This window comes from Physeter macrocephalus, chromosome 20, assembly GCF_002837175.3.
Source record: "Physeter macrocephalus isolate SW-GA chromosome 20, ASM283717v5, whole genome shotgun sequence".
Classification (NCBI taxonomy): Eukaryota; Metazoa; Chordata; class Mammalia; order Artiodactyla; family Physeteridae; genus Physeter; species Physeter macrocephalus.
In genome coordinates, this window is record NC_041233.1 from 101,348,376 (window position 1) to 101,358,751 (window position 10,376).

Genomic DNA, 10,376 nt, shown 5'->3' on the forward strand with positions numbered 1-10,376 from the left:
GGCCACTTGTATCCTAACAAATTACAGCATTTTTAAACCATGAAAACTACAAATCAAAACAATCCTGTTAAGTATTCAGCAGCAAACTCACATCTGTCCACGCTCAGACAATATGTCTGCCATAATAAGGTGAGTGAAATTATCTCTTCTGCTCACCTGGCTTCATAGTTTCCTTTCCAATGTTTTCCTGGCTCTGTAGAACACTTCTTCAATTATTTCAGAACCTCTGAGATACTCTCCACGAACTCCTGTGACCCTCTTGGATTCCTTTCTCTTTAAAAAAACATTGCTACAGATTGCATGAATTAAATAGCTTCAATCATTTGTCCATATCCCTATCTTCCTTGTATATAATAATTTCATTAAGATGAATTGCATTGTCTTAGTGAGTCTAGAATACTCTGGAAGCATTCTTCCAAAAAGCAGCCAGACTTTGGACTTTGACCTCAGGGCATCTGATTTATAAGAATTTAAGAAAGGGATGCCCTCCCCGTTGGTCCTCACGGTGGCCCCCCAGTTACTAACCAATGCACAGTTCTTTGAAAGGATATTTCTTGACCCTACCGTATACTCCACTGGCCCCTCCTGATACATGAAACATGCTGAACAAATAAGTGAAATGCTGCTCGAGATAACCAGACATTCAACAGAATTAAATCATGTGCTGCGGGATGTTTCTGAAAACATCCCAAACAGAAACATTAGGTTCTAAAATGTAATTGTACAGGTGCATGCTCTTTAGTACTATAATTCCATTTGGTGGATCTTCTACTCGACTATTCCTTAACACTGTGTTTTAAATATGAATTTATATTGAATTTGATAGATATTCTAGGACAGAAATCTAACAACAATGAAAAGATCATATGCAAAGGATTTTTATAAATGCTACTAAATTATATGAATAAAAGGGAATATTTTAATGCTATGGGAAGTAGCACTAGGTTGAGGTTTAACAATACCTATAAAAATAATCTAATTCCTGTTGATTATGTAGACATAGTACTTCAAGACTTCAGTTACTAAGATAGAGTTTTAAAATAATTGAGTATAATTTATGATAACATAAAAAAATTATTTTTATTCTAGAATATTTCTAAGAAACAGCATAGAAAACTTGTTTTAAATAGCCAAGTGTTTGAAAAATACTAAAATTACTTAGATATACTATCTAACAAATGAGTATATTTAGAAAAATGAGAAAAGGCTGCTAGGATTAAATATTAATGCCTAATGTTTCCAAACTGAGGTTTTCAAACTGTGTTTCTTGGAGTTCTAGGTGTTTTCTCTTTACACTGTCCTCTGTGTAACATAGCGGCATCTGTATAACAGATCTGAGGGAAAAGGTTTTTATTCTCCTGTACTGCATCACAGACAGTGTTAGGAATATGGGGCTGAAGTCTCTGTTCACATTCTTGCTCCCTGGTAGTCTATCCTCCACACAGCAGCTAGAGGGATGCTTTGACACCACACTGATCAGCTCCTCTCTCCAGTGGAAACCTGCCGGATATCTAGCCATGTTTCTGAGGTTGAAAAATACTAAAATTACTTAGATATACTATCTAACAAATGAGTATATTTAGAAAAATGAGAAAAGGCTGCTAGGATTAAATATTAATGCCTAATGTTTCCAAACTGAGGTTTTCAAACTGTGTTTCTTGGAGTTCTAGGTGTTTTCTCTTTACACTGTCCTCTGTGTAACATAGCGGCATCTGTATAACAGATCTGAGGGAAAAGGTTTTTATTCTCCTGTACTGCATCACAGACAGTGTTAGGAATATGGGGCTGAAGTCTCTGTTCACATTCTTGCTCCCTGGTAGTCTATCCTCCACACAGCAGCTAGAGGGATGCTTTGACACCACACTGATCAGCTCCTCTCTCCAGTGGAAACCTGCCGGATATCTAGCCATGTTTCTGAGGCAAAGACTATGCCTATAGTATCTAGTAGAGTAGAGTTCATGTCTGGATTCAGTTAAATATTTATTGAGCACCTAGGACAACAGTGGGAGATAACATAGAATTTACAATGTTTTAGGTACTGTTCTAAATTATTGGCATGCATTCACTTCTTTCATCTTCCTTGTCTTATTCTTATCCTCATTTTACAAATAAAGAAGCTGAGACACAGAGAGGTGATGTAATCTGCCTACGATCACACAGCTAGTTAAGAAGAAGAGGAAGGAGTCTAGCTCTAGCGCCCATGCTCTGGACTCCACTGTTATCGGCGCAGGGAGTACAAAGATAAATTAAACACAGTCCTTGTCCTCAGAGTGTTTATTATTCAGCAGGAGGGAAACATATTTTCAATGTAATGGTAAAAGATAATCATGACACTAGCAAATATTTATTAAGAATTTATATATTCTGAGCTTTGTAATAATTCCGTTATATGTATTAATTTAGCCTCACAAGAATCCTATAGATTTTTTGATTAGGAAATAAAGATAATTTTGCTCAAGATGAGAAGAACAAATTCCTGACTCCAGTCAGCTTGGATTCCTCTGGTTCTAACAGGCCTTAGTTTTCCTCTGTTGATTATAAAAAAACTTCACAGAACACACCAACCTTGGACAAGGCCACTCTGTGACTGTGACAGAGAAAGACAAAAACGAGTCCCATTATAATCTTGTCAGAACACAGACAAAAAGAAGAGCACATTACATACCACAAAAATGACCAAACGTTCCCTATCTCAGCTGATATAAGTGACTCGTCCTTTTCTGATCAATTTTATCGTTAGCTCTACTTTGTTCCTCTAACTTTCTAGACAGAAATTATTAAGACACCATCATGGACTTGCCCCTGTTTCTGACAGTTCCTAATCCAGCGCAGAGCCATATTTTTAAAAATCCTTCCAAAAATTTTAAAAACAAGCCTAAATCCTACAGCAGTTTCTTCTAACACTGTCTTACTGAGATTCCCCCAGTTCCTCATGATGAGCTATCTTCTTTGTTTGCAATGAGCCAATAAACTCAACTTAGTTCCACTTCAGTTGTGTTCTTTGGCTGGAGGATATTAACAGACACTCAGGTTCCACTAAGGTTGGGCCGAGACCCTCAATGTTGGACCAGGACACTAGACTCAGTAATAAGGTGCACATTGGGCCCCTTTGAAATCTCTACCTGCTCAAGTGTTCAAGGTGTCACCCTGGCCACTTATGGGAGGTTAATTTCACTCTGAACTAAGCTCTGATTATTATTTCATTGTGATTCTTCAGCATTGGGTTTTTTGTTTACTTACTTAAGAACAAGTTCTCTTGGGACTTTTCTGATCATATGATGAGATTTATGTTGTTTCTCGGTGAATTGTTTTCTGGCCTTGTCATATTCACTTCTATGGTCTGCTTGTTTATTCTGTAAGAAGAAAAGTCTGTAAGGAGGGGATGGACATAGACCTGATAAGTCCATCTTTCAGCCAGTGCTGAAGAAGGAGTTCAGAAGGTGTCAACAGACTCATGTTCTTTGAGTAAAAATGCATTAGGTCACCATTTCAAAAACTTGTAAGGAGTTTTCCCTCAGTCTTGTGAGAAATAATTTATGTAGTTTCATCCCCAGAGTCGGGGGCAGTTTTCTGGCTCCTGATCAGGGCAAGTTTCAGAGATACAAGTCTGCACAAACACCAACGTTACTGAGCACTGGAGTTCTCGTGGGGCCATCTTGATTTAACTCTGCAACTCTTTCAAGCCAAACCCCTCTTTCCTTTATGTTCTCTAAACATAAGATAGACTTACCCTCTGACTGGTGAAATTTCCCAGAGACGATGTGAAACTGCAGTGACTGCTGGGGGAACTTTTGACATTAGCAAGATGTTCATTTGATAGCTCCCTTGGAACAAAAGAGGAAGAAACTGTCATGGGGAGATTGCCTTGTCTACAACAAAGAGATTATTTTATTCAATGTAGAAGACTCCTCTTTCATTTCATTTCTTCAGGGTACAATAATCCCTGGCTTTTAAACTGAATGGCTTGATAAAATTGTCAAACACTCTTTCTCTCTTTTGTGTATATATGCCAAAATGTGTTTTCCTGCATCTAAACTTTGTCTCCTCTCCTTGCAAATGAGGAGACAATTAGCTCTTTTCAGTGATAATTTAATATTTGTTGGAACTTGGCTTCTTCTCACTTCTTATTTTTCTATTTGTTATTCTCCCTCTCTTTTTCTTGTGCTTGGGAAATCTTAAAGAGTAACAGATTAGAAAAATCATTTTGCTTGTATACATGCACTTTGGGGATATTTACTGCAAACACTAAACGTTGTTTAAAAAAAAGAAAAACATTATTGTGTTACATTTGTTTTAAAAATTGTAGAGGCTTCAGTGTACACTTCCTAGCCTTCATTACTATAATTATGAGATTTAAAAAGAGATATTAGTTCTAACATGTGAAATAACTTTTGGCATTATTTAAAGAGTCTGTTAGCCTACTAGAGCATGGACTTGAGGACATGGGGGGGGGAAGGGTAAGCTGTGACGAAGTGAGAGAGTGGCAGGGACATATATGCACTACCAAATGTAAATCAGATAGCTAGTGGGAAGCTGCCGCATAGCACAGGGAGATCACCTCTGTGCTTTGTGACCATGAGAGGGGTGGGATAGGGAGGGTGGGAGGGAGGGAGACGCAAGAGGGAAGAGATATGGGAACATATGTATATGTATAACTGATTCACTTTGTTGTAAAGGAGAAACTAACACACTATTGTAAAACAGTTATACTCCAATAAAGATGTTAAAAAAAAATGATAAAAAAAAAATAGTCTGTTAGATTTAGTTTACCATATAAAAATAATATTAGCACAATATTTAGATTTATACAAATCAGGGTTAAATTTCACACAGTTTAAATTCCCTAAAATGATTTATGATTTAAGTAGATTATTTTTTTAATTAAAAATATATGAAAACATATATATATGTGTGTGTATATATATATATATATACATAATGAAAACAGTGGACATCTTTTTAAATGTTTAATTGTATGAAATTCTTATAATGTTGCCAATCATGAGGACTTAATGTATTAACTAAGATTATATTCCAGGTTTTTAACTAACTTCAAGACCTTAGACTATTCAGGACAGTAGTGACTATTATAATAGCCACTGTAGCTACTGAAATTTAAATTGCTTAAAATTAAATAAATTAAACATTCAGTTCCTCAATTGCACTAACCACAGTTCAAGTGCTCAGTAGTCACATATGGCCAGTGGCTACCATATTAGACAGTACAAATATAGAACATTTCCATAATCAGAGAGTTGCATTAACAGCAGACTTAGACATATGATTAAGCTACTTAGAAAATAATCTTTGGGTGCTGGGTATTTTTAAGTAAGAAAGATAAAGCAACGCTGATCACTGAATACATTCTGCACCCAATTCCAATGTGTGACAGGATTTTTCCATAGCTCCAGGAATTCTCAAACACCACCTGGTTGTCCTACAGTTGAACTCAATTTTGGCACCATTTACCCCAGAGATAGGAGATAGCCTCAGATCTCACAAGTTAAGTCCTCAGCCCTACAAGACTACACACCTCCCTTCCTGTCTCCTCACCCCCCCACCCCTCCTTAGACTCCAGACACAAACCCAGGTTAACACCTGTGCTTCTGACTGATAGTCCATAAATTGGAAGTTCCAATGTCTGGGGTTCTATTAATTTGCTAGAGTGGCTCAGAGAATCAGGGAAACATTTTAGTTATTAGGCTATTGGTTTGTTATAAAAGGATGTAACTCAGGATCAGCCACATAGAAGAGATGCCTAGAGAAATGTATGAGATAAATGGTGCAGAGCTTCCACGCTATCTCCAAGTGCATCATTCTCCCCCGCCCCCAGGTCTCCACCTGTTCACCAACTCAGAAGCTCTCTGAACTCAAGCCTTCATTACATAGGCATGATTGATTAGATCACTGACCATCTGCGATTGATTCAACCTCCAGCCCCGTCCCCTGCTCTCCCCTCCCCAGAGGTCAGGTGTTGAGACTGAAAGCTTCAACCCTTTCATTACTTCGTCAGTTCTCCAGGCAACTAGCATCATCCTTAGGTGCTTTCCAAATCTCACCTGATCAATGTTACAAAAGACACTTTTATCACTCTCATCACTTAGGAAGTTCCAAGGGTTTTAGGAGCTCTGTGCCAGAAACAGGACAACTATGGTCTTCAAAATGCTTTGATAACATCCCTCTGAAAGAGTATGGAAGACTAGATATCCTTTTGTGCATTTTAAAGCAAATATCTAAAAATTATCACCATAAGTTTAAATAGCTGCAAAGAATAAAATTTCCAACAAGTTATAAATACGGACATTTAAAAAATAAATCACAGCATTCTTTTAAATATTCCCAAAGTACGGAAATGATGGTCATGATTATCCATTACAAAACTAACAAACAAGAAGGAGCTCTTCTTTTTAACAGTTTAATATTTTATATTACATTTTTACCCTCCTGAACTTGTATTTCCATTCTGTTGCCTCCAAGGATTTTAAATATGTGTTTTTCATAAAATTCTTTATTAAAAAGTAAATTTTGTATTGAAATATAACACACATAAATACATCATAAGTTTCTGGCTCAATACATTTTTACAAAGAATATACACTCATCTAATAGGCAGCATTCAGATCAAGAAATAGGTTGTAAAATATTTTTAGCACCCCAGGGTTCTCTCTTGGGTCCTCTTCCACTGTCCTGACTTCTAAGCTGGGATAATAAATATAATAACCAACAACGGCCAGATCATATATAAAAGTAGAGCTTGGATCCACAACCTGCAGCAGCCTACCCAGGAAACCAACCCCTTATCTATCATAACCCAATAAGCCAGGCTGCTATAAGTTGGACTAGTAGGAAGTTAGATTGCTAGCTTTAATAACAATCTAGGAAACCAAACAATAACTTCTGTAATAATTGATCCTGAATGGCCAGGGCTTGATTAATAACTGACAGCTTCCCTAATTTTTGTCCCTGTGTCCAGATTAAGACCAACTAGAGAAAGCTAAATATGTACCCCTAGACAGTCACATAGGTGCCCCCTTCTGGTTAGCCCACCTACAGCTTCTCGCTGTAGCCTCCAGTCATAGCACACCTGAAGCCTTCCTCTTTTTCTACTACTAATGTTTCCTACTTTTCTGCCTGCCTTTGAGTCTTTGCCCAAACTCAGGTGATGGCAGCTGACTCACTTGCTATTGCATGCTCTGAATAAATTGCCTTTGCCTGTTCTCATTTGGTTGATCTTTATTTCTACAAATCCCAATATATTAGTTTTGTGTCTGGATCTTTATGCTGTAAAATTCATTCATATTATGTATGTGTCATTAGTTTGTTTTTATTGATATATAGTGTTACTATATCACAAATTATTTCTCTATTTTACTGTGATGGATATTTGGTCTTTTTCCAGCTTGGGGCTTTTATGAATAAAGCTGCTATACAAATTGGTACATATCATGTACTGACTGTATGTTTATGTGGAACTTTTGGGTCTTGGGTAGGTGTATTTAGCTTTAGCACGTACTGCCAAACAGTTTTTCAAGGTGGTTAAACCAATTTACTCTCCCACAGGCAGTATAATCTGATAGAATTTTATCCTAATATATATTTTTTTATGCTTGGAAGTCTTTTATTGATTTTTTTATGCTTCAGAGTCATTCTTCTATGCAGACAGAGAGTTGTATAAATTGAAATTTGATATAAACAAACTTCTGTGACCATGAGGCCATATTAAAATTTATGTTTTGCACTGTTATCATTAGTTATTATTAGTACGCAATTGATCAAAATAACGTGTTATGAATTTGAGAAAACAGTAATAAACAGGAAAAGCAAAATTCTATTGGGAAAACATTACTTGTAGAAATAAATAAGTTTTTAAAAATTAGTTTATGCATCTGTGGATAAAAATTATTGCTAGAATGAGAATATTCGGCATCACTTTCTTCTTATTTTAGACTTTTGTTTATGTTAAGTGCTAAGAAACTATGTTCACAATAAGTAGACAGGAATAGAAGATGTCTGTTATCACAATATCACTCAGTTCTTTGAACTACTGTTGAGTAAAAATGTCCCAATGGGATCAGAGATTGCCATTAGCTAGAAGGGCCAGATCCTTACTAATTCCTCAAAGCTCTTCTCCATCATCGAAGAAGGCAATTATGTCTGTCTCTGGTTCCAGGTAAAGTGTTGGATAAACAGGACTCTTGCATATTCCCGAGACCCGGTGTTGGTTTCAGTGGCAGGACAGCCTACGGTTCAGATCAGCGAGGTGGAAAACCGTGCCCTCCGCGGCCGGGGTCTCGGGATGGAGTCCGGCCGAGAGCGCAGCGCGCCGTGCACTGAAGCTCCGGCTCCCTCGCCACGCCCACTTCCTGCCCCATCCCGGGCCTTTCCAGGTCTCCTCTTCCAGTGAACCGGATGCTCCGTCAGTTTCCTCCTCGGCGTCCTCCGGTGCTTCCCGGCTCCCTGGCAAGGCCGCAGGCATCCACGGGGGGACGGTTAGGGGGCTCCCGGCGGCTGGCCTGGCAGGTGTAGGGCGCCGGTAGGAGCTGGGCGCACACGGTTACCGAGCGTGGAGGAGACACGTCCCTGCGGCGATGGGTGCCAGGGGCGCTCCTTCACGCCGGAGGCAGGCGGGGCGGCGACCGCGGTATCTGCCCACCGGGAGCTTTCCCTTTCTCCTCCTCCTGCTGCTTCTCTGCATCCAGCTCGGTGGAGGACAGAAGAAAAAGGAGGTAGAATGAATCCTCTGGGCATTCCCGGGAGGGCCAGGACGGATCCGGGCAGGCGGGCCGCGTTCCTAGGCAGCCTTCCCGCGTTGCTAGGCAGCCGGGCCGCCGGGTGTGGGCGATGGCTGTTTTGGGGAGCGGTTGGGAGGCCTTTGCGCGAGTCCTTTGGGCTCCACAGTTTCAAAAGTGGGGTTGCCCAGTGCTTTCTCAAAAAACAACGAAGCATCGTCTTTTGTGCGCCTAGCAGCTCACACCTTTAAGACACGGAGCGTTTTTGACCCTTACTTAAAGGCAGAATTTCGGGGCCGTCGAGTCAGTAAAAAAAAGTGTGTTGGATGTGAAAACACCCTTTAGGAGTATTTCAAACCTATAGGAACGAGTTGTCCCTTGTGTTCATTTACCCTGCTCCCTTCGTTATCCGTTTCAGGAGGCAACAGAGCATATTGAGACCGTGTTTAAAGTTATTCTGTATTTTATATACATTTTTAAAGCTGTATATTTTTCTTTATATTAAACTCAAGGTATAATTGTGCGAGTAACCTCACATTTAGGTTGCGCAAATTTATTTGAAATTCAGATCACCTGATTTCAATCTTAGTCCTATAGTATCTCTGATGAGGACGCGGATTGAAGTAACTGACCGTATTTAAAGTAGTTGTAGAGTTATTTGTGAATTTCACTTATCCATCTCTACCTTGGATGGTTGATCTAGTGGGATTAGAAAAAAAAATTATTTTGGAAATGTGAGTAAGGTTTCTAATTGTACGTCATTTTAGTGAGTGTCTCTCCATATTAATTGCAAATAGTTTTAACTGGTGAAGTTTTATTTACATACACGTGGCTCTAATTCGGGTTTCAAATATTACCGCAACTTTCTTGACAGCTGGGTGGAAAGAGTGAAAAAACAGCCTCACACACAAGTAACTCTTATTCTCTTTCCTCTTTACTCCTTACCTGAAACAACTCTGAACTCAGTATTTTCCCTTTAACTTTTTTATTTTAACTTTTTTTTACTTTAACAGAAAAATAGGCCTTAGTGAAATTCTTGGTGGTGTTATAGTAAGAGGTTGGTGAAGAACGACTGTTAAATTAAGACTGTATTTACAAATATAACGATTTTTTGCCTAGCATTTGGTATTTATATACATTTCTTAGATTTCATAGTTTTTCTCTTTTTAAAAATTTTTTTATCTTATAACCTTGACAACATATTTAAAATTTATTTATTTTTATATTTTTAAATTTAATTTTATTTATTTTTATACAGCAGGTCCTTATTAGTCATCAGTTTTTACACATCAGTGCATACATGTCAATCCCAATCTCCCAATTCATCACTCCACCATCCCCACCACCTGCCACTTTCCCCCCTTGGTGTCCATACGTTTGTTCTCTACATCTGTGTCTCAATTTCTGCCCTGCAAACCGGTTCATCTGTACCATTTTTCTAGGTTCCACATATATGAGTTAATATACGATATTTGTTTTTCTTTTTCTGACTTACTTCACTCTGTATGACAGTCTCTAGGTCCATCCACATCTCTACAAATGACCCAGTTTCGTTCTTTTTTATGGCTGAATAATATTCCATTGTATATATGTACCACATCTTCTTTATCCATTTGTCTGTCGATGGACATTTAGGTTGCTTCCATG

General features: G+C 38.4%; 1 protein-coding gene across 9 annotated transcripts in view; it reads left to right on the forward strand.

Moving 5' to 3' along the window:
• Nucleotides 1-8,384: 8,384 nt before the first annotated feature.
• TUSC3 (tumor suppressor candidate 3) overlaps nucleotides 8,385-10,376 on the forward strand; it is a 189,818-nt gene continuing 187,826 nt past the window's right edge. For all 9 annotated transcript variants that reach the window (XR_008616102.1, XM_028481184.2, XM_024131416.2 and 6 more), the window contains exon 1: nucleotides 8,385-8,726. Coding sequence is in view for 8 of the 9 variants with exons in the window: in XM_028481184.2 (XP_028336985.1) it covers nucleotides 8,589-8,726 (138 nt within the window). In the remaining variant the exon portion in view is untranslated. The remainder of the gene's footprint in view (nucleotides 8,727-10,376) is intronic.